The following is a 25666-nucleotide window of genomic DNA, read 5'->3' on the forward strand; positions in this document are numbered from 1 at the left end:
AATTATGTTCATTGTGTTAAAGTCGAGTATGACAGAGCCTGATAGAGCCTGAGGTTTTGCTGACAGAGCCATTCTCCACAATTCCGTGGTTACAACTTCTAAAACACTTAATACATAAGCATGCCTACATATACGCATATTCGCTCTATAGATATATAGTAATCAAAAGAATACATTTTGACAAAACCTATACTAATATAACTGACTCTCCAAGAGTTTTCAAGGGGCATTATTTTGGCAGGTACTGAATCAAATCACATCTGTACTGCAGTGATGCAATCTGTTTTGTGGTCTTCAGCAGAGCGGCCTCAGGATGCGATCTCCAGTACAATCCATTTCACAAATGAATGGCTCATACAGATTTATACTATTTTTCATATAAATAGAGCACATAATTGCAATGAAAAGACTTTTGATACAAATAATAATGATGATCCTTACATTTGCTATAGCGCATTTCACATTGGGAGGTTGTTCCAAAGCACTTTACAGGATTATCTTGATGTCCACCCCCATCTTTGTAAAGCACTCTAAACTGGTATCCTATATTAAGGGCACTATACAGATGTAAATTGTTTCCATTGTTACTATTATTATTGTTGTTGCCCATCTCAACTCTAAATCCTGATTATTTGTGTACGTGGCACTATCTAGTTTCCTCTCAACTGTGTTCCATATAGCACAATAATCCACGAAAATACTGTGTTACATATTCTGTTAGTTGCTAACATTACTGGATTCAAAAATTCAAGCAGGTTGTTCTTAATCTATGAAAAGCCATTGCAATAAGAGCCATTTAACTTGACATATAATACACAAAGTGCATCTTGATAATCCAAGGTCATGTGATGTTTTAGAATTTATTGCACATTAAATTGCCATTTATTGATCAGAACAGAATCCACAGGCTAAACTAATTTTTGGTACACTTCCATGTAACCCACACTGTTATAGCTGCTTATAACTAAGCCTTTGGTTGTATTCAGCCTCAGTGATCTCCATTAGTACAGTATTCTTAAGAAAACATCGTAATAGTACTTGCCATTTTTATAGATAAATTTGTGACTTAATCCATGATGGCCCATATGTTGTTTCTCAGTTGCTTTTCTAGTGATCTTCTTGCCAATGTTATTTTCATCCAGAACTCTATTATTGGATATCTTGGTGATTGTTTTACCATTGGACCTCTCAAAAACCTTTCGCTCCAAACAAATTACTACCATTTGGTTCTTTCACCATTGTTTTATTCACAAGTATCTAGTTTCCTCTCAACTTTCTCCATCTATGTTGTAGTGGATTTCAAAGGCAAGGCAGGGTCCTGTAGCTCAGTGGTTAGAGCACACGCCTTGCAAGCGACAGACCTGGGTTTGATTCCTGGCAGAGCGAAACCTTGGGCACGTTTCCTTACTCCACATGCCTGATAATAATCCCTCAAGAAAAAATATAAATAAAATAATAATTTGGTCAATCAAGTTATTTGTAGGACACTGCTGTACGCAATTGGCTGCCGCATTTCACCCACAAATATAGTTAATTTACTTTACAGTATATTCTGTGAAGCGCTTTGAGATATCTAGAAGACGTGAAAAGCGCTATATCAAATGCAAGGATTATTATTTTATAGTGGGTTTCAAGATCCTCACACTCATGTTCAAATCCTTTCACTCTCTGACACCTTCCTACCTCTCCGACCTCCTAACTCTCCAATCAACCTCCCGGCGCCTCCGCTCAACTGGCACTGGCCTCCTGCTCATCCCTCGCACCCTCCATCCCACCATCAGAGGTTACACTTACGGCCACTATGCCCTGAAACTCGGGAACACTCTCCCTCAATCCCTCTGCCTTGCCCCCTCCCCTTTTTCAAGTTCTGCCTGAAAACCCTCCTCTTCGACCGTGCTTACAACCACCATCCCACCCCCCTTCCCTTGGCTCAGAGTCAGGCTCCACCACTGTTAAGTGCTCGGAGACACTACCCTGCGTGGAGAGTGCTGTATAGGGTCTAGTGGAGATGAAGTGGAGACAGTGTAAGAGGTAGGATCTGAACCATTCAAGGACAGAACCATGAAGGATGAGGAGAGGTGGTGGAGGAGGATAGAATGGTCGATGGTATTGAAGGCAGCAGAGAGGTGAAGGAGGACAAAGCGGCAGAGGGAGCCCTGGTCGCAGATGGACAGAATGTCATTTGTCACTTTAACCAAAACCGATTGGAAAGGTTTGTGAAGGGAGTGGCAGGAAAGGGAGGAGCGAAGCTGGGAAGCAACAATTAATTCCAGGACCTTGGAAAACAAAGGGAAGTTGGAGATGGGGCGGTAGTTTGAGAGCAGAGATGGGTCCAGGGAGGGTTTTTTAAGGATAGGAGTGATGATGAACATTTTTATCTATGAGTAGAGGGCCAAGAAGGTAGAGTTGGGAGGTAAGGAGAGGGTAGGGATTGGGCAAAGTGAATTGATTGTGTGTTTTGTGGGTGAAAAGGGGCAGCCAATTGCACACAGCAGTATCCCACAAACAGTCGCGGATTGAGTAGCCATAAATCCTGATTTCTCATACACCCAGGCCGCCCTTGCTTATTAGATACAATGACCAGCGCTCCCTTCACTCAGCGAGCACCAACCTGCATCGTCTCCCTCTCCTTTCTGCTCCACCATCGGCGGGCAAGCTTTCAGCCGTTCTGCCCCATCTCTGGAGTTCCTCCAACTCACTTGCTTCTTCCCCTCTTTCAAGGCACATCTCAAATTGTATTTCTTTGACCATATTTTTGGGCATCTTTCCCCTCCCACCCCCTCGGGCTCGGGTGCCCCTCCAACACTGATAATGCATTTTGGGATATCCTCCTGGTGTGAAAGGTGGTGTATAAATGTATATTGTATTGTAATTATTATTTTAGACTATCAAACCACAATCTTGGGCATTGTTCTTGTTACATCATTAACATTTCAGTGATGCCAGAACGTTGGTTAAACACTTTTGAGATGATTGAGGAATTTAGGAATTCACTACAATATCTCAGTTTACAGAGTGAATCACATAAAATTGGCAATTGTTGTGCAAATTCCTGAAAAACCTTCATTTGGCCTTTTTATATAATTACAACCTGCACTTATGACATCCTACAATTAGGCTGTCAAAATGCTAAAAAATAGATATCAGCTAAGTTTCAAAATCTGCTAAATTATATGAGCTATATTAATAAAGTTTGTGGGTGGGTTTAAATTATATGTATTTGGATTTTGTGGTGTGCGGGCAGAGTGAGTTCTTTCTTAACAGATTTGACATTAACCCTTGATAGCAGCCTGATAGCTGAAAAAGGAATCTTAAAATACAATTTACATTGACATAGCACCTTTCATGTTGGGAAGATGTCTCCAAGTGCTTAAATCTTAACAAGAGAGGGTGGGAAATCATCAGAGCAAATGGTCAAAGCTGACAGCTCAATTCCATTACACACTGTTTTTATTTGGGGGGGGGGCGGTGTAATCTTTATCTCACTTTACACTGTCTTTGTTTTTTTAATGTAAAGAAGTACATAATTCACCGCTTTTGGTAAAAAGGGTTGGTTTAGCACTTTTTAGAAGAAGGAGGTGAAGGAATCATGAATTACAATTATAAGTCCATGTTTTACTACTGTAATAAAGCCTATGCACTTTTCACCACTTTACCAATCATCAAGTGAGATGACATTAAGTTGGTAGGAAATGGGTTATTGTCATTTTAAAATAAGAAATACAAAAGGTTATGGGGAAAAGGCAGGAGAATGGCACTAAACTTTTGTTACTCCAAGCACTCCGAGGCATTGTCTTGCTTGAAGGGTGCTATATAATTGAAAGATATTGTTGTACTAGCATGGGCAGGATGGGCCTCCTTCTGTGCTGTAAAATTTCTATGAGTCTAAATTATTTAAACATGACATTTTATTTGGAATTTCTCTTTTGCTGCTTCTGCTTCCACCACTCTCTTTTCGAGCTCTTTCAATCCAGTTTCTGCTGCACTCACAGCACTCAGACTGCTTTGGTGAATGTCACCCACAATGTTCTTTTCATCTGCGACCAGCACTCTTTGCCTCCTTGTTCTTCTCATCTGCTGCCTACGGCACCATTGACCACTCCATTTTCTCCACCATCTCTCTTCCCTGCTCCACTTCTCCGATTTGGTATCTTCCTGCTTTCACGCTTACCAATCCCAGCATCTTCAGTTCATCTCTTCCAAATAGCTTCTCCTCCCACTCCTGCACAGTCACATGCAGCATTCCCAGGGCTCTCTTCTCATCCTCTCCAATTCACCATCTGAATGATTACTTTCATCCTCTGTAGGCAATTGGGTCCACTTCCACACGTACACCAACTCTAACTCTCTGCCTGTACCCTCAATTCCAGGACCACAGCTGTTCTGACAGATTGCCTGTCAAGACATCAAATCCTGAATCAGTTCTAACTTTGTATAGCTAAATGTCAACAAGACTAAGACTTCTGTCAGTGCCTTCTTACCTTAGGCACTGACCACAATGACTTGCTTAGATGCTCACTCCACCTCACAAAACCAGTGCAGAACCTCAATGTCTTGTTTGTCCTCCAACTGTCCATCGAAACCTACATATAGGCTCACATGTGTTCGGTTTTCCTTCACTTCCACAACATTGTTCACCTCTGTCACTAACTCTTGCCGAGACTTTCGTCCACACCTTCATTACATCCAGAACTCTGCAGTCTGTGTCCTCTCCCACAGCTGGCTCTCATTCACTCATGGAGTAAGCCCAATACTCACATCTTGACTCCACTGGCTTCCCATCTGCCAAGATCCATCTATTCAACCATGCTTTCAGCTACTTTTTTCCTGTACCCTCCCGCCCCGCATTTAGAGCTCCCAGTAAGCTATTTGAAGTGCTATGAGAATTCCTGGTGAAGGTGCTATATAAATGTAAATTGTTGTAGCCATGGCCCAGACCAATAGAAATGTGCGGAAATATTTGCCAAAAGTTGTGGAGCGTTTTGCAAATTCCAGAGCATTGCGGTGGAAACCTTTAGATTTTGTGGAGAATTGCGGAGGTCTCATTGGTGCTACTGAGAGACACATTTTGCTGCTAACCTGCACCCATGTCCTCAACATGTTTCTTCAAAAATGCTTCATGCTCAGGAATAAGCTGCTTCAAATATATATTATGAAGCTGTGATGGTGTTGGAATAGTCCCTCCCTGTTTTGTGTACTTGCATAGAAACTCTTGGAAGGCAGGAGCTTTTTCAAGCGATATGTCTGCTCTAGTCAAACGCAGCACGAAGTCCAATATGAATTCTTTCCTCTCCATAGATGATCCAGTGGCTCTAGAGAAGCAGGCTATCAGAGCCACTTACCTTTCAGGTCCAGATCCATCCAGAAAGGAAAAAATAAAAATTGATTTTCACGATGCATTTGTCATTAGAAATGTTGTTTTATGTGCTTTTAAAATTCAATCAAAAACGAGAAAGATTATCTTTTGTAATCATACAAATTAAAAGTTTCTCTCAAAATTAATGTGAAAGCCAAAAATGATACATTTTTATTTAATATTATATATATATCAAAAGTACTTTACCTTCATTTTTTGTCTTTATTGCCGCTGCCTTGCGTTCACAATGTTTCCGAGATTTCATGTGCTCATCACTAGTGTACTTGTGAACATGGTCAATTGTGTGACAGCAAACATGGGAAAACAACTGCCCCCACTTCTTAATAAAGGTTATCTGGATAGAGTACAGTTGTATCTGAGGGACAGATGGAAAATGAGACGTGCTGTCCCTTGGCTTCCTCATGGGATTTACAAAAACGTTTTGACATTTTTGTATTGTACAACCTAAAAAGTGAAACAACCGTGATTAAAACTATAGGTATATATTTCCTGAAAATGTAGCTTTCTTTAAAATACTAATACTTTAATTTGAACAGTACAGCACTTACCAAGAATTTGTCGCAGTAGTGTCATTGTTAGCTATTCTGTCCTTCCAGGTTTCAACTTGTCACGGTCACCCCTTTGTTTTCTATGCCTGTCTGTTGTTTAAAATTTGTTCTGTATGTGTTTGCTAAAAGCATTAGCCAGTGAAAGTGTGGTTAGTAATTACCGATTGCGCTCGTGGAAACTCGGAAAGTGCCGAAGTTAAGTAGAAGTGGCTATAAGCGCATTACAAATATATTGAGTAGCCCTTTAAATAAAATTTTTATTGTATTTAACGTTTTTAATACTTATGGTGCCATCAAGTCGATTGCAACAATTTGGCAGGTAACTGACTATCTATAATTTGCATAATAATAATCCTTGCATTTGATATAGCGCTTTGGGACGTCCTCCCGACGTGAACACTGTACAGAACACTGTAAAGTGAATTGACTGTATATTTGTGGGCGAACGCGGCAGCCAATTGCGCACAGTAATGTCCCACAAACAGTCGTAGATTGAAAATGACCAATTTATTATTGTTTTTGGTTTTGGAGGGATTATTATTAGGCGTGTGGAGTAAGGAAACTTGCCCAAGGTTTCGCCCTGCCTGGAATTGAACTCAGGTCTCTCGCTTGCAAAGCGAGTGCTCTAACCACTGAGCTACAGGACTCCACGTAAGTGGAGAGGAAGGTTCACTGTTTCCCTTTTGGGTCACTTAAAGGATGATTGTGATTGGACCATAAAAAACGCATCGATTACATCAAGTATCTGGTGCAATACAATTCCCATTGGGTTCCCTAATTCAGGGAGGGCCTCAATGCCCATAAAAGAACGAGCGCCATATGCTCGTAGTCGCTATTTTTCTACCTGATAACAACAAAAGGTACTATCTGGCTATTGATGAGTAGTAGTGAAAGGCTGGTGCTTGGTGCTTTACATTAACTTCATTACAAGTGGCTGCTAGCATGTGTAGTTTAAGTGTGATTAATGTTTGTTATCTTATAGTTGTGTTTGTAGATATTTATCGTGTCGTTTAAGATTTAAGGCCGATGGTTGTGGATTTCATCTAAGCTGCAATAAACTTCCGTTGAGTTTACTTCACCGTGCTTTCTCGAGCTTTCTGATTAATCAAAGGAGGGAATACACAAACCGATTCAGCCTAGGTCACAGAGGTGTAAAATAAACCTCTGATTGACTGAAGCTTCCCAATTTGCTTTATTTTAAATAGCAATTGGTAGTACCTGTTGTCGCGGAAGGACTCATTAGTCAAGTTACACCGAGTTATAGGGACTTGCATTCATTAGTGAGAATTGAACACAGGCCACCCAGTACACTATGAGGGAGAGCGAGCCATATCGTCGATGTACATATAAGGGTGATAGAATCATCTCACACTTCAAAAGCTACGGAAGTGATTGCACTGATTTTTTTTAAACGAGGTAGTTAATTGATCCATTTGCTGTTCAAATATATTTTATTTTAACTGCATCGTGCCTGTTGCTCCCCTCACTGCCTCTCCCAAGGTTGTATGGTACGAGGCACCTTCAGTCACCATAAGTTGGCGTTCACGCAAATTTCCATTCCTCGTGGCGCCACTGTTTCTGCTAAACTCGACTTCAAGATTCTCACTCGTCCACAAATGCCTTCATGCCCGGGCACCTAACCACCTCTCCAACCTGCTTACTACCCACGCCACCACCTGCCGCTCAGCTGGCTGCGCACTCCTGCGTGTCCCTCGTCCCCTCCGTTCCACAATCGGCCGCTGTGTTTTCAGTCACTACGGCCCGAAACATTGGACCTCTCTCTCTCAATCTCTCCGCCGTGCCCCTTCCTTCCCCTTTTCCAGATCACGCCTGAAGATCCTCCTCTTCGACCGTGCCTGCAGTCACCCTCCCCTGCCTCAGCGTCGGGCTCCGCCACAGTTAAGCTCTCCGAGACGCTACCCCAGGTGAAGGGAGTTATATAAATGCAAGTTGTTGTTGAGCAGAAACCCAGATGGATTCCTCTTCCTCTGTGCCCCCACACTTTGCATTGCCAGGGTAATGAGCAAACCCCACGGGAGGCAGACAGACAGACAGACAGGCAGTGGAGCTGTTGAGAGCTGTCTGGGCGGGGACTTGTCTTTGCTTTGCTGTGAGAGGGGGACAGACAGTGTTGGCAGATGAGGGCGGGTCAGACCCAGTTGGGTGTGTTTTGCTGCTGATTTGGGGGTGAAGAACAACAGCTTTGTGCTGACACCTGATTTAAAATACATCACTTGGTTGTCGGTTCCTTTGAAGACCTTTTCCTTATTACACGGTTTCAAAAGCACGGAGTTGGCCACTGCTGTGCCAAGGAGGCGCCGCACCGCACCGCTCCGCACCGCCCGCCCGCCCCGCCGCTCCGCACCCGCCCCGGGGCCGCTCCGCACCCGCCCCGGGGCCGCTCCGCACCGCCCGCCCGCCCCGGGGCCGCTCCGCACCGCACCGCCCGCCCGCCCCGGGGCCGCTCCGCACCGCACCGCCCGCCCGCCCGCTCCGGGGCCGCTCCGGGGCCGCTCCGCACCCGCCCCGGGGCCGCTGTTTGGTTGACTTTGGGCTACAAACGTCTGGTAATTCCTGACAAACCCTAAACAGGACAGAGAGGCTCAGCCCCGAGAGGATCACAGCATTTCCGCCCCTGTGAGAGCTGAAGACTCACTTGGGTGAGTCAGTGTCTGTGTGTGAGTGTGTGTATCTGTGTGTCTGTGAGTGTCTCTGTGTGTGTGAGTGTCTGTGTGAGAGTGTGTGTGAGTGTGTGTGTCTGTGTGAGAGTGTGTGTGTGTGTGTGTGTCTGTGTGAGTGTGTGTCTGTGTGTGTGTGTGTCTTCAAGATGTCTCAAAGCACTTCACAGAATATACTGTAAAGTGAATTGACTGTATATTTTGTGGGCAAAACGTGGCAGCCAATTGTGCACAGCAGTGACCCACAAACAGTCATGGATTGAGTGACCAATTTATTATTTTTTGATTTTATTTTCTTGAAGGAATTATTACCCTCGTAAAAGTGATCCTCCAATTGACTTAACAACCAGATTCCTACTCACTGCTAGGTAAACAGAGGTGTGTGGAGTAAGGAAACTTTCCCAGCGTTTCACCCTGCGAGGCTGAGCTACAGGAATCCACAAGTGTTGAACATATTGATATCTTTGAATGAGAGGTTTTATTGGGCTGTAAGTATATTTCCAAATAGCACATTGCTGTACAGACGGTGATTGTCAGATTGTTTGTATTGCTTCATTAATAGCTGTTCAACTCAAGAAACTTCTACTGTAATAGACAAAATCATCTTTATTTTGTAGGTGGAAGTTCATCCTCTGAAAATGTTTGCAACAGCAACCAACAGTTTTGTGAAACAGATCGACAAGGGTGGTGACCTCATTCCTGTTAGAAGTTTGAATGACTCGGATAAACTCCAGCTCCTGAGCCTGGCAACAAAGAGGAAGATGAGATGGTTCTGGCAAAAGCCAAAATACCACTCTTCTTCCTTCAACCTTGAAGACATATTGACTGGTGATGTGCACATCAAACCGGGTACTGTTATAGTTCCTTACCAAATCAAATGATTTTTCAAAGCATTACTTATTAATTTGAATGTACAAAGGTAGTGAAAAATTCAAGACTCTTTTGCCCTATTTGATCCTGAACGGTTACATCAGTTAACATTACTACAACGTACAATAGGTTTTGAACCCCATTCCCTAGACTTTTCCTGGGGTGGTTTCAGGAATCAAATTGTGGCATTGCTGCAGTATAAGTCTGATTTCACTATTGGGAACCTTTTTATTTTTATTTCCATTGAACTCTGCTTTGATAAACAATTTGCCCCTCTCATGTACTTAAGACATGTTCTTAGATTTTACCAGACTTCAATTGAACAAACAAGGGGTAATGTACTCTTGCATTATCATGTGCTGGGAACTATGGTGACGTGTGCTGTCCATAACTTAAACTCTTGGTATCTTGCAGCTGTTAAAGAATCTAACTTCTTAAAGTATGAGGGAATTTTTGAAAACAGTGTTGGTGGAGCCATGAACACTTTGATTGCTGATATCAGCTTCCATATCGAAGGTCAGAACTCCATAGCACTGGAATCTTCCTTTGGAAAACTGAGGAAACAAGAAGTCGATTTGCACCAAGTTTTGAAAATATCTCAAGAAAGGTAAAGGATGATACAACTACAGAATAATAAAAATAAATAATTCTTCTTATTTATATATTCTTTTATCAAGATGTCCGAAAGCGCTTCATAAAAATACAATACAAAATTACATTTGTAAAGCTCCTTTCAAGTTGGGAGGATGTCCCAAGATGCTGAACAGTTAGAGATTAGGGCCTGAGCGGTGGGGGTTAGGATCGGGGTCGGTGGCGGGCAGAGAGGGTGGCCGAAGGCATGGTTGAAGAGGAGGGTCTTGAAGGAAGTAAGGGAGGGAGCAAGGCAAAGGGAATGTGGTGGGGCAGGCTGGGTGGGGGACATGGAGCAGTCCAGAGCCTGCTGAGCGGAAAGAGCAGACAGGTTGCTAAGGGGTTAGAAGATCGGAGAGGTAGGAGGGGCAAAGCCATGGAGGGCCTTGAAGGTGAGGACGAAGATGGCCCTAGAGTGTGATAATTGTTATTTTGTAGGTGCATAAAGCAATCAGTTTGCACACAGTAATGTCCCACAAACAGTGAATGACCAATTTTATTTGGAGAATTGGAGAAACTCCCTTGTTGAGTAGTGCCATGAGATCTTTAATGTCACCTGAACAGACAGATGAGGCCTTGATTTGATGTTTAATTTGAAGGACTGCATCTTTAACAACGCAATACCCCCCAGTACTGCATTGGGTCAGCCTGTACTGTGTGAGCTCCAAATTCTGATGTGAGGCTTGAACCCACAACCTTCTGACTCCGAGTGCTGGCAACTGAGCCAGGCTGATAACCTACATGACCTAACTCGTTGTTTTCTTTTCATCTGGAACCACTATTAGGTCAAACAAAAGCCAATGTAATAGTTGCCTACGAGCACAAGTTACTTTATAATAATAATAATCCTTAAATTTGATGTAATAATAATAATAATACTTGCATCAGATACAGCGCCTCATCATGTCTTCGAGACGTCTCAAAATGCTTCCCAGAATATAATGTAGAGTGAATTGACTATATTTTAGGGGCGAAACGCGGCAGCCAATTGCACACAGCAGCATCCCACAAACGGTCATGGATTGAAGTGACCAATTTTTTTTTTTTTTTGAAGGAATTATTACCCTTAGAAAAGCGATCCGCCAATCGACTAACAACCGGGTTCCTACTTACTGCTAGATAAACAGAGGGGTGTGGAGTAAGGAAACTCAACGTTTCGCCCTGCCAGGAATCGAACCCAGGTCGCTCGCTTGCGAGGCGAGTACTGTTACCACTGAGCTACAGGACTCCACATATAGTGCTTTATCATGTCATTGAGACCTGTCAAAACGCTGCACAGATTATACTGTAAAGTGAATTGACTGTATATTTTGTTGACGAAGCTTTCCTTCAACTGATTACATGGAGAGAAAAGAGGGCATAACTGTTCAGAGAATGGGCTAATTTTAAAAGGAAGGAATGTTTACTTTATAATTAAGCTTTAAAATGCAGGATCATTTAGTTAATGCCACTGACATGTGCCTATTCAATAGTACACAAGAGTGAGTATATTAGTTTATATTGCTGAATTCATCAGACTATAAAGCTAACATAGAATCTAGCTGTAGGAAAATATTTTAGCTTCCCACCTAAATGATCCCACATGCCTTGGCCACAACAACAAGAGGGATGGTTCTGGCAAAGCCCAAATGCATTTTTTTTGTGTAGCCTCAGAGTCAGTTACTGGCAATTGCAAAAGATTATTCAATTAATTACTTATTTAATTGTGAATGCCCCTGCATAGAATCCCAGAAGCTTGACATTTCTTTGAAGTAGGCACAGAGCTCCAATGTCAGTTTGTGGTGATGTAATATACTAGCATGCAGCAGGAAGTTGTGGTTTTTCTTCAAAATTGTGGAAACGTACTTCACACTATAAATACTTCTGTTTTTTTCCTTTCTCTTCCACTCCTGGTTATCTTCCATTTGAATATAATCTTTCTTGCTTCTCTGTCTTACAATACGATACAAATTTACATGTATATAGCACCTTTCACGTTGGGAGGATGTCACAAGGCGCTGGACAGTCCAGGGTTTGCATTCAGCATGGGTGCCAGGTGGGTAGGGGCGATTTGGTAGCTGGGGTCAGTTGTGGGGGAAGGAAGGGGAGGGGAAGGTGGGTGGCTGATGGCATGGTTGAAGAGGAGGGTCTTGAGGCGGGACTTGGAGGGGGCGAGGCGGAGTGACTGGGGGATGGAATTCCAGAGGTTGGGGGCAGAGTGGCTAATGGCTCTCCCGCCAATGGTGGGGCGGGTGGGTTGGGAGTCGTGGAGCAGGCCAGAGCCGGCTGAGCGGAGAGAACGGGCGGGTTGGTAGGAGGTTAGGAGGTCACAGAGGTAGGGTGGGGCGCGAGGCCATGGAGGGCTTTGTATGTGAGGACCAGGATCTTGAACTGGATCCTCTGAAGGATAGGGAGCCAATGGAGTCGGGTGAGAGTGGGGGAGATGGGGTCACGGTGTTTGGTGCGGGAGAGGACACGGGCTGCAGAGTTCTGGATTATCTGCAGCCTGTGGAGGGAGGAGTTGGGAAGGCCGACAAGCAGGGCATTTGCATAGTCGAGCCTGGAGGTGATGAAGGCATGAACAAGAGTTGCAATGGCCTGAGGGGTGAGGTATTGGCGGAGTCGGGCGATGTTACGGAGGTGAGGGGAGGCAGAGCGGGTCATGGCTTGGATGTGGGGAAGAAAAGACAGTTGAGGGTCGAACAAGACACCCAGGTTCCTGACTGGCTGGTGAGTTGAAGTGAGCAACCATGGAGGTTGATGCTGCCAGAGCCTGAGGTGCTGAGGCGCTGGCGCGAGGCAATCAGGAGGGCCTCAGTCTTGTTCACATTCAACTGTAGGAAATTTGCCCTCATCCAGGACTTGTTGTCCGACAGACAGTCTGTCAGGACAGCAGTGGTCCTGGAGTTGAGGGTGGAGGCAGAAACATAGAGTTGGGTGTCATCTGCATACATGTGGAAGTTGACCCCATGTCTGCGGATGATGTCACCAAGGGGGAGCATGTAGGTATTAAAGAGGAGAGGGCCAAGGACAGAGCCCTGGGGGACACCAGACGTGACAGTGCGGGGACTGGAGGAGAAACCGTTAGAGGCAACAAAGTGGAGACGGTGAGAGAGATAGGAATCGAACCAGACAAGGGCAGACCTGTGAAGATTGAGTAAAGCGGAGAGGCGGTGTATGAGGATGGAGGGTCGACTGTGTCGAAGGCGGCAGAGAGGTCGAGGAGGACAAGGAGGCAGAGGGAGCCCTGATCACAGATGTTCAGAATGTCATTAGTGGCTTTGACCAGGGCTGTTTCTGTGCTGTGGGCAGCGCGGAAGCCGGATTGGAGGGGTTCAAAGAGGGAATGGTGAGAGAGAAAGGAGCGGAGCTGGGACATGACGACTCATTCCAGGACCTTGGAGAGGAATGGGAGGTTAGAGATGTGGCAGTAGCTGGACAGGAGGGATGGGTCCAGGGAAGGTTTTTTCAAGAGGGTGTGATGATGGCTGTTTTTAGGGGTGTTGGAACTGAACCGGTGGACAAGGAGAGGTGGATGACATCGGACAGGAGAGGGGCCAGAAGGTGGAGCTGGGAGACGAGGAGACAGGTGGGGATGGGTGAGGTGTAGGTCATGAGGGAGAGGTGATGTGGGGGTGGCTGTGGACGGGGCTGAGGTGGCTGAACGTATCCCCTCGATTTTAGATTCGAGGAAGTCCAGCATCTCCTCACCATTGGAGTTTGAGGAGAGGATGGGAGAGGTATGGGAAGGTGGACGGAAGAGATGGTTAGTGATGGAAAAGAGAAGCCTGGGGTTGTCCTTTGCCTCCAAGATAACCTTGGAGTAGAAGGAGGATTTGGCGGAGGCAAGAGCACAGCAGTAGGTCTTGGTGTGGTGAAGCCAAATCTGCCGATGGACCGTTAGTTTGGATTTGGTCCAGGCGCATTCGGCAGCTCGCACTTGTGCCTTGAGGGAACGGAGATGGCTGGTGTACCAGGAGTATTTACAGGATATGAGGCAGTTCAGGAGGTGAGGAGGGCAAGGGAATCCAGAATGGAGGAGAGAGAGTTGTGGAGAAAGGAGAGTGAGGAGGGGAGATCGGTCAGTGAGGGCAGAGGTGAAGGAGTTCAGATGACTCCAGGGCAGTGGAGAGGGAGGAAATTTTTTTCCATGGATGATATGTAATGGTGGAGGGTTGGGAAGGGGTACTGAGGTGTTGAGGGAGATGAAGTGGTGGTCCGAGATGGCTTTATCGACGATGGTGATGTCCAAGATGGTGAGGCCCCAGTTGATCACCAGGTCAAGGGGGTGGCCATGGTCGTGGGTGGGGGAGTGGATGAGGAGGGAAGGTTAAGGGAAGAGAGGAGGGAGGAGAAGTCAGCAGAGGTAGAGCAGGAGGGGGTGAAGTGGAGGTTGAAGTCACCTAAGATAAGGAAGTGTTCAGAGCAGAGGGGGAGGGAAGATAGGAGGGTGGAGATGGCCGAGAGGAAGGTGGGGGCAGGCTTGGGGGGATGGTAAACAAGGACGATTTTGAAGGAAAGCCTGGAGGGGTGCTAGAGGGTAAGGTGTTCAAAGGAGGGGAAGGTTCCGAAGGAGTAAGGGCAAAGGTCGAGGGGGGACCGTGAGAAGACACAATCAGAAGAGTCTCAGTCTTCTCGAAGTTGAACTGGAGTTGAATTCCTAGTTCTTATTGCATTTACAACTTGTGCTTTATGGTGGATAAATAACAATCTGAACTGGTAACATTAACAATTGCTTCATTCTATCACAGATCATATGCAAAGTGATCAGCCTCTTATAATGTAATGATAAAGAACCATTTTACACTCAATACTCCGTGTACTCTACTTGTTTTAATTGAGAGACAAACTTGGCCCAGATCCATTCCCTGAGAGGATGGATAAACCATCTCCCCTAGATTTCTGCAATAAGACACACTTACCATTGAGTGACTGGTATATGACTTCTCCACCACTGCGCTCTTAGAGTTTTGAAAGATCTCATCCACGCCATCAACTGGTTTGTTCTGACACTCGGGTCTCCAGACCTGGTGCTGTGTCCTTTGAATTTCATGAAGTTTTTATGTCTGACCTCGGTTTATTCTGAACCTTTGGTGGCAATATTTCAAGAAATACCATGTGCAGGGCAGCATAGTATGCTTGATCTCACTCATGACCAGTGAAGCTCTTCAAAGGTGATAGTTTTTACTAGATAAATACAATGACTAACTAAAATATTTTAGGGATTTTTTTCTTACCGGAAGAGCTGTTCATCTCAGTCCCCTTTTCCCAAGCTACAGTAAGAAATCTGTAATGCACAGTTCATTGCGAAAAGCTTATAAACCCTGATTCTGTTTTAGTCTTGCTTTCCAAGGACTTTGTCAATGTAAGACTTAAACGGTTATTCGATCCACTTGCTTACTTTTCCAGGACTATAAATATGAGGCACAGTCTTGTGCAGCAAACACGTGAAAGAGGAGATGAAGTCTTGTGTGTGGTTAATGAAAAGATTATCACAACCCAACAGTGCTTTATATCGGAGCACCTGCAGATTGCGGAAAAGTGTGGTGGCATGTTCGGACTCAAAATCAAAATGTTGAAGGTATGTATGCTGACTGATACGCATTTGTGTGTTTGCTTTGTGTTGTAAGACAAACTTAAAAAAATACACTTCATGCCTTTGTAATGTGGACTTGGGAGCCAGCCCAATGGCACTGGACAATGAGTTGGGAGATTAACGTTAATAAGAGTCCTTTTTCAAATGCCTTGCAGTTTTTTTCTGCCGCTGTGCTTGTGTGTGTGTGTGTGTCGGCGAACTTGACATTATATGGGTATGGAAGCATTTTTACTGGATTGTTGCTTCAGTGGGCACAAAATATCATCAAGTGCATGGAATTTCTGGCTTCCCACCGCACAGGCAAAATAATAAGGCCACTTATTGTAAGAAGGTTGAGAATGTCTGAACCAGTGGGAATCTGATGGTGTTACTCCACTGCTCTTGCAAGTGGTGTATTGCATTTTGCCAATTAAAGCAGGCATCAGTATGACTTCTTAAAAATTGAATACACTGTGCCTGAGCAGTCACATCATTTCTTCTCTTAATATAGGAACAATGTTACACAAAATTTATGGATCACTTTTTTTCGTGGAAAAAAAGGCTTTTAAAATAAGACTGAATTGAACAATTTTCCAAATTTTGCACAATCTTCAATTTATATTCTTATGATGTCCAAGACTTGTGAGATTATGGGACTCTGGAGTATTTGTCTAAATTTATAATGTGGGATTCTTTCATAAGTTCTCTTTGACATGTCTCTAAGCAGCCTTCTTTTGTAGGTGTCAGCAAATAACGATGGGAGTTTATCAAAGGAAATTGTTTTGGAGATCCCACCTCAAACTGTTATAGCATACAGTGTCAAAGAACTCATCTAAAAACTAATGGACAGTTTGGTACGTATCAGCAATTCGGAGTATACTTTAAATGATGATGATCTGATAATGAAAAGAGAAAGTTCATAAATTAACAATACTAACATTTTGCGTAGATGATTTTCTTTTTAACTGCACTTGGTTTAACATTAGAATTAAGCAGTGAGTGAGTTAGTGCATTGTTTTTTGTATTTTGGACTGGGTTCAAATGTAGTTTAAATTGACTGGATTTAAAAGTCTCCAAGTTACCTCTCCTTGATGGCGTAGAGCATAGATAACTAAGATGTTAGTTAAGAAGGTATGCCAGTCAAGAATTATGATCATTACTAATAATATTACTACTACTACTAATAATAATCCTTGCATTTAATCTAGCATAGGTAATTGCTGTTTTAGTGTGGTGACTGTGTAGGCAAATGCTGTAGTCAATTTACACACAGCAAGTTCCATAAATGGCCATTAAGTAAATCATCAGTTTTATCTGGAGATTTGTTGGTTAGGGTACTGTGAGAAAATCACTTCTCTTTTTGAATAGTGCCATGGGATATTTGTCATCCTCCTGAAACAGCAGATGGTACCTTGATTTAATGTTTCATCTGAAGCACAACAATTCTGACAATGCAGTACTCCCACAGCACTGAAATAAATTGTCCAATCTAGATTGAGGGCTCAAAATCCCAATGTAGAGCTTGAAAACAACTGCTTGATCCACAGGTAAAATTGCTACCAACTGGGCTGAGCTGCTTGAGGCTTTGTAGATTATTTGAAAGCTGACATCACTGTCAGGATTTCTTCCTTTTGTAGGCTTCAAATATGGCTCTTTGGCTTTGTGTAGTATTGGGTAACTCTTCTGCTTTGTGGGTAATTACTTGCCTGCTTGCCTTTATAAAATTCTTTTAATACTACCCTGCATGAAATATATAATATAAATGCAAGTTGTGCTATGAAGGTTCTATGAAGTCATGCTGAGTTGGGTTAGTCTATCTTCGGCTAAGTTTCAACATAGAGCCAAACCCCAGTGAATTAGTGATAAACCTGTGGTGTTATTTCTGGGCTTTGGGAAGTCGTATTTAGGCTGATTCTGACGATAATTGTTTTGTAACATGATTCATTAGAGGTTTAATTCTTTAATGGTTAGTTGTGTTGTGGTTAAGATATTTAGCATAGCTGTTAACATAAGTGTTTTGTGTTTGTGGCAGAATTGTGCCTGCTTTCAGACAAGTGTGGAGGCTTTGATAAAGCTGAATGGGATAAGGGGAAAGAAGCTTATGTTTCCACAGCATGTTCTGCTTTAGACTGTGTTGATGCTTCAACACAGAAGCATGGAAGCCGGCACCATACAGATGAGAAGAATGTTTGCAGTGAAACATCACTGAGTGCTTTAAAACAAGGTAAGTTTATGAATTTATTGGTGCCATTGCAAAGAATGCTCTCACGATTCCAACATTCATGAGATTCAAGCTATCTCTTTTATTGTTTTACTTTTAATTGTCATGTTTTCCGCTCCAGTTTTCTCTCCTCCACATTTTCCTGGAAGCAACCTGCCAACATTTTTTTTGCCCTTCTATTGGGGTATGGTTCCACAGGTGCTGCTTGCCTTCATGGGTATTATTCCTGTGTACCTGTGTGCCTGATCCTATGATGTCATACATAGTTGGGTTAGTCTATCTTTTATCCTTTATATTTCGCCCACAAATCTACAGTCAATTCACTTTACAACGTCTAGAAGTGAAAAGCGCTATATCAAATGCAAGGATTATTATATTATATATCCTTCCCGCATCTGTATCCACACATATGCACATGGGAGCAAGGTGAGTCACACTGCCTGTGATACAGAGGAGGATTATCTTTAATGTTTATACCAAGAGGATAAAAGTTTTACTTTGTGGTATTTATTGCTGGTAGACATCAACCTCTTAAATAAACTGGCAAAGTGTCACTGAGAGAACATTGTGCTTAGAGAATTATTCGGTTGGCAGCGTTTAAGTTATTTTCATGAAAGTGTTTTCTTGTACTCATTACATATTTAAGGATACTTTTTGACTGAGATTATTAATATTACAGTGCGTCTCATTTTAATTCATTCTTTCCCAAGATCTCAAGACTGAGGCACTCCACCATACTTCCCAGTCTACCCTTTCTCATTACAGACCTTTAAACTTAACCTTGTGCTGTCACCTAATCACTACATCTCAGTTTACCTGTTGATCTTGTCAACCGTGTCCTGCACTATGGGTCTCAAATGTTTCATCTCGGTTCTCAATTTTTTAAAATTTCCAGGTTGCTTATACTTGGGATTCCTGGAATTCAGTTTTGAACAAACATCAATGAAGTAAGAAGTGGTTAACACAACTTTTGGGATGTCCAATTTACTGCCTATATTTTGGCATGAATATTAAATGTATAAAAGATCCAAAGTGGGGCTAGTCATTTTGGTGATGAAGGGGGAAAGGGAGTTTAGGTTTGGGTTTAGTCCATTTATTCAATATGTGAATATGATCTCTAATGTGTGAGCTTTCTGAATATGGTCCCACCTTATGATATCAGATTCTAATGTTCAAGGTCTGCTGAGAAATAGTTTAAATGTCTGACAATAACTGAGATAAGCTCTGCATGTGCTGTGATTGTAGAACTTAATGTTTAATTGCCACGGAACGTGTCCTCAACTCAGATTTGTATTTATAATACTTTTCAGATATCGAAGAAGCTAAGCAACAACTCCAGCCATTTGAAGCTCTTTCAGAAGGAAAATGCCAGCAGTTGTTTAGACTGTACAGTGAACTCTTATATCAGGGTGAAGCGATTTGCCTTCTTGAAACTATTGTAAGCCAATTTTCTGGAACCATAGACATCAAGAATGAACTGTACATGCTTTTTATAAACTTTTGTTGTCTCAGCTGAGTGTGTGACACACATGGAAACCCATTTTCATGCTTAATCTGTGAAGCGCTTTGAGACATCTTGAAGATGTGATAAGGTGCTATATCAAATGCAAGGATTATTAAGAGTTTCCAAACCCAACTCCTGAATGTTCCACATATCCATGGAAATTTCCATTCATCTGAATGGAATAGACACTCTCTTCCCAGAGGGATGCAACCTGTTTACCTAATCCCAGAAACTATATTCACATTGCTATGGGATTACTGCTGTGCATCTCTGTGGAAACAGAACCACGCATCCAGCTGAGCACTAAATGATCTCAGCAGATACTTTCAGTGATGGCAGATTTCAGGTGTCATTCTGACAGGATCAGTCTGCTTAGTGAGCACAAACTCCCAGCACAAAACAACGCCTTCTCCTATGATTCACTGAAGCTGGATACAAACAATGATAGGATATTTCTGCCTCATTGACTCAACAGAGCTGATTTGCACCTGCTATATATATATATATATATATATATATATTTAGGCATTCACCGAGAATCTGAATTTGAAAGTAAATTAACTTGTTAAATGATTTGTCCTGTTACTGAGCAGACAAGTCGCACAGCAACAGGTAATCCATCACTAAACCAAACTAAACTTATCCTCTTTGGAACTGTTCTGGCTCCAAAGTGATGTGCTTGGTAATGGAATGTCAGGATTGAGTAAACCTTCTGTGGTGGTGTCAGTAGTCTGGTTTCTAGGATGGGGCCTTATTTGTAAGTGGAAGTTGAATGAATGTTAGATTATATTGGAAGGGGAGTTTTTTGGGGGAGGAGATCTACATAGAGAAGGTCATCCTCAATGTATAGTTCTTCTTTCTAACCTGTCTCGCACTCCGCTCTTGTGAAGCTTGGCACTGCTTATTGATAACTGTATTGATAATTATTTCTTGGTCTCTCAAAGCTTGTTCCGCTGATTAAAGAATGAACGGTGTAGTCCAAAGTGAAGCTTGTGTGTGTTACCTGAGTGAGAGAAGTCTCCTTATCAAAGTCTAGGTGACTCAAATGTCTCTGTGACTTTCTCCATTGGGATGCTAGAAGTTCCTATTTGCATGTAGATTGATTTAAAGTGAGCAACACTATTAGGTAAAATAAATACCTAATTAGGTCTAAATTTACTCTGTTAACATAGCATTTCAGAGCGTAAAGAATTTAGTCAAATGATTGAATTCAGTTTTAATTTTGAAGCCTGTTTTGTGCAGGTCTTTAAAAAAAACTACTGAAAACTGACTTCAAACTTTAAAAATCAAATTTAAGAATTTTCCAATTCCTGTACATTCTAGAGTAAATCTATACCCAGGTGAAATTTCCACCCGCATGTATCATAGGTAATCAACATTGCTCCTATTTAATACTGCCTATAGGATCAACAATTTTGTTGTTTGTTTTGCAGCTAAATGAGCTTTCTTTGGGTGAGCAGCCAAATCTGTCGGGATTACATGAGCTGGAACCAACTCAGGTGCAAAATGTCAAGGAGCTGCTGCAGTTTCTGGGTTACAGCACAGACAAAGAGCACCTGAAAAAAACCAAAGAGATTGCAACACAGGAGCTATTTACAACTGTGTTCTATTTTATCAGTGCTTTAGATGGTAAGTAAAAAAAAACCTGAAGCCTGGACATTTTTATCAAATATTAATCTCTAGGAAATTAGTAGCAAACAATTGTGCGATCTCTGAATGGAAGAAAGAGCTTATATTTTTATAGTTTCTTGCCACATTGAATTTTACGAAGCACTTTGCAAGTAATTGCTCTCAAGTATAGTAATTGTTTCTGTAGACAATGTTTGCACTGGCAAGGTCTCACAAACAGCTATAAGGTGAAGGAGGGTTAATAGCCTGAGAAACACCATTTAATTACCAATTGTGCTGTGAAATCTTTAATGTTCACCTGAAAAATAGGCAGACACGATTTTTGTTTATGTTTGTCTTGTTTAATTACAAAGACTGTAATGAGGGAGAAGTGCATTGTTAGAGCCAGCCTAGACTATAAGCTCAAGGCCCAGGGGGCTTGAACCCACAATCTTCTATCCCAGAGATGAGAGTCGTACCTAGTAAGACAAACTGAAATCTAATTGTTTCAAAGAACATTGAGGTGATGTAAGGAATGACTGTCCAAATTAATCACTAATGTAGACTTTGTTGAATTATATTTGTTCGTCTTAAGCTCTTTAGTTAAATACTTTTGAATAGATATTTTTAAATTAATTTTGGTAAGAACTAAATTACATTTCATTGAATTGTTTTAAACATAGTTAAAATGATCAATTATCAATTTAGTTTGCAGCTAAATTAGTTTCTTTTCTCCAGATTATTCCTGGGGCAGTCTTAAGAACAGCAATGCATTGCAAGATCCTTGTCTGGACACAGATTTGGTTTTATTATAAATACATTGAGCTTTGAAACTTGTTTTTTAAACTACAACTGAAACATTATATAATAAACAAACCGTTTACTTGTTTAGATATGTCTGACGCGTGTCGTACAGTCTTGGGTATTTGCTGTGAAATGCAAGTCATTCCTACACTATGGCATTTGGTAAGTTTAGATAAATAATAATCCTTGCATTGGCACAGTGCCTTTCACATCAGGAGAATATTTCAAAGCACTTCATAGGAGGTTGCTATAAAGTGTAGTGACTGTGTATTTTGTGAGTGAATCCAGCAGTCAATTTGCACACATCAATGTCCCATGACGGTCATGAAGTGAATGACTGATTTTATCTGGGGGAAATTGTTGGCTAGGATACTGGGGGATATTTTCTTCACTTTTTGAATAGTGCCATGAGATATTTAACATCTACCTGAATAGGCAGTCAGAATGTCGGTTTAATATCTCATCTGAAGGACGGCACCTCTAACAATTCAATGAGCTGCCAGTCAACAATTGTGTGAGTTCAAAGTCCCCGTATAGAGCTTGAAGCCACAACCTTCTGACGCAGAGATGAGAGTGCTACAAACCTAAACTAAGTCAGGCTAATACTTAATAGGAAAAGACTCAATTATCAGCTCATCAGAACTTTAGGGCCGGTCATTTTCTAAACTGCCTTATTCTCAGTTGGGCTGCAAGGTAAGGTGGAAAATGAGAAAATATATCACTGTACCAAAGTCAAACTATTCTTTGACCAAGAACACATGAAGCATCAATTGTGGAATTCGTATTTGTCAAAGAGCTATCTGAAATCCAGATGTAAAACATCATAATGAAATCTAACAACACGACTACTGGAGCATTGGCCACACCTATTGCCAGGGTTATTAGGGGATAAGTGGAAGGAATCTTGTAGTTGTAGGAGTGGGCTAGCTGGGCTAGTGTCTACTTCTGCCAGAAATTTACTACAATATGTTGGAATATATCTACGATTCAGAAGGGATCACAGTCAAACCTCAATAATGTTTGCCTCATAGTCAAACCTTATGGCATTCATCGTGAATTAGAAATAACTAAGATGTTACCCCATTTGATCTCATGCTTCCAGAATACCCATTCCATCATCTTCTTGTTACATCGTCATTCACTGCCCTTTCAGGAGAGGAACAAAGAAAATTGAGAGGCTTCAACTATTACTTGATTAAACAGAATAACTATGTATTGTCATCCTTTTAGATAAATAACCTCTCTGATGATGGAACACTTCCCATCGACAGCCCAGGTTTGTTCATGTTGAAAGAAGAGAACAAATTCTACACAGCCCAGCGACTGTTTGGTTTATCACACATGCAGCTCGAGAGGGAAAAGTCTTCTATCAAAGTGATGACTAGGAAACAGCCTGGAGTTCTTCCATTAATTCTCTGCATAGCTCTGCATGGGTTTGCAGGCCTAATGGGATTAAATCAATAGTGCAATTCTGTCTCTCTCAAATCTATAATGTACACAATATCAGTCTTAAATGGAGTGTTTTTTAAAAAAAATTCAAAATGGTTGTGTTCATCAGTATTTCAGTAGAATAAAGATACTTGGGAGACAATTCACATCCCGCAAATGACTGACTCCCAAATAATAGCCGTGCAGTATTCATGAATTAATTCCAATTTAGCATCATAAGTAACATATAAACTGTTCCAAGTATCTTCATAATGTTGTATGTTTGTCCGTTAAATTACAGGGAAAAAAACATGTGATTTTTATCCAGAATGTTATTAGCGATCGATTAGTTGTAATATGGAATTGTGCCGATTGAGAATTGGAACTAGTTATTAGATGGAGGCACTGTAAATGCAATTGAATTAGTATGTGAAATGGATTTGGAATGTTATAATGTTCTCTTAAAATGAATTAGCTAAAATGTTTTAACTAAAATATGATAACATAAAACACATAGAGGCGAGTACAATCATGGTGTGATTTGAATGATGGCTTTTTATGGTGCCGCGATGTATGCGATAGAGACTCCGCCCGGGATGGAGAAAGGAGATGAGAGAGCAGGGACGGTTCGTGCCTACAGCGTGAGCCAAGAGGCTGGGAGAGGACCTGGCAATGCACATGCACTGCTTTGTGGTGGGAAGGTCTTCGGATGAAAAGTAAGTTAATGTTTGAAATTTCCTTCCCTCATGTCCCTTCATTTAGTAATACTTGTACAGCAAAAGAAGAACGGATCTATTTTGGAGTTCTGAAGCTCAGTGGTCAGAGCATTTGCCTCGCAATCAAGGACCTGGGTTTGATTCCTGGGCAGGGAGAGTTTCAGCAAGTTTCTTTACTCCACAAGGTTCTGTTTACCTAGCAGTAAGTAGAAACTCTGTTGTTAGTCGATTCGCGGATCACTGAGGCTAATAATCCCTTAAAAAATACTGTACAATAAAATTTTAAAAAATTGGTCACTCAATCCATGACTTTTTGTGGGACACTGCTGTGCGCAATTGGCTGCCACATTTCACCCACGGTTCACTTTACAGTATATGACTTGAAGACATGATAAAGCGTTATATCACATGCAAGGATTATTATCCTTGCCAACTCTATCTCTCTGCCTCCACCCTCGACCACAGGACCACTGATGTCCTGACAGACTGCCTGTCAGACATCAACTCCTGGGTGAAAGTCAACTTTGTACAGTTGAATGTCAGCAAAACTGAGGCCTTCCTGATTGGCTCCCATCAGCGCCTCCGCACCTCAGGCATTGGCAGCATCAACATCCAAGGTTACACACTTTAACTCACTAAGCCAGTCAGCAACCTAGGTGTCTTATTTGACTCTCTCCCACATCCGTGCCATGGCCCGCTTTGCCTCCCCCACCTCCGCAACATTGCCCGACTCCGCCACTGCCCCACCCCTCAGGCCACCGAAACCCTCAAATATGCCTTCATCACAACCAGGCTCGACTATGCCAATGCCCTGCTTGTCGGCCTTCCCAACTCTTCCCTCCACAAGATGCAGATCATTCAGAACTTTGCAGCTCATGCCCTCTCCTGCACCAGGCTCCGTGACCTCATCACACCCACCCTCGTCTGGCTCTACTGGCTCCCCATCCCTCAGAGAATCGAGTTCAAAATCCTTGTCCTCGCCTTCAAGGCCCTCCATGGCCTTGCCCACTCCTACCTCTCCGACCTGCTAACCACTTATCAACCTGTCTGCTACTTCCACTCAGCAAGCTGTTCCATGTTCCCGCCTGCCCTGCTCCACCATTAGCGGTCGGGTCTTCAGCCTCTCTGCACCCAACCTTTGGAACTCCATCCCACATTCCCTTCACCTCGCTCCCTCCCTTGCTTCCTTCAGGGTACGACACAAGACCCTCCTCTTCGACCGTGCCTTCAGCCATCCTCCTACCCTCCCAACCTCCACCCTCCCTGATCCCAATTCCCCAACTTACCCACCCACCCCACTAGGGTCCTAATCCCTGACTGTTCAACCCTTTGTGATGTCCTCCCAACGCGAAAGACACTTTATAAATATAATTTTGTATTGTATTATTATGGATTCTTCTTTTACTGTATAAGTATTTATGTTAGTACCTCTCTGTACAGAGAGCGTCAGGAAGAGAGTGAGAGCAGTCTAACTGTGGACACAAGGTGCAACCTCTCACATTGCAGAGGAGCCAATCGCACAATTTAATAATAATAATAATCCTTGCATTTTGATATAGCGCTTTTCACGTTGGGAGGACGTCCCAAAGCGCTTCACAGAACACACTGTAAAGTGAATTGACTGTATATTTGTGGGCGAACGCGGCAGCCAATTGCGCACAGCAGTGTCCCACAAACAGTCATGGATTGAAAATGACCAATTTATTATTGTTTTGTTTTTTGGAGGGA

At 42.5% G+C, this 25666-nt stretch overlaps 1 protein-coding gene across 1 annotated transcript; it reads left to right on the top strand.

Annotated features, from left to right (window-relative positions):
- The first annotated feature begins 8055 nt into the window (after positions 1-8055).
- On the top strand, positions 8056-23733 carry gsdmeb (gasdermin Eb). Its single transcript, NM_001292402.1, is given in 13 exon segments — positions 8056-8088; positions 8518-8585; positions 8972-9091; positions 9221-9452; positions 9888-10080; positions 15492-15663; positions 16398-16485; positions 16488-16511; positions 17690-17881; positions 19189-19316; positions 20816-21011; positions 21883-21956; positions 23025-23733. Coding segments are annotated over 10 exon segments (1512 nt in total). The 5' UTR covers positions 8056-8088; positions 8518-8585; positions 8972-9091; positions 9221-9241; the 3' UTR covers positions 23259-23733.
- The last annotated feature ends 1933 nt before the right edge of the window (positions 23734-25666 follow it).

This window comes from Callorhinchus milii, unplaced genomic scaffold (genome assembly GCF_018977255.1).
Source record: "Callorhinchus milii isolate IMCB2004 unplaced genomic scaffold, IMCB_Cmil_1.0 Scaffold2, whole genome shotgun sequence".
NCBI lineage: Eukaryota > Metazoa > Chordata > Chondrichthyes > Chimaeriformes > Callorhinchidae > Callorhinchus > Callorhinchus milii.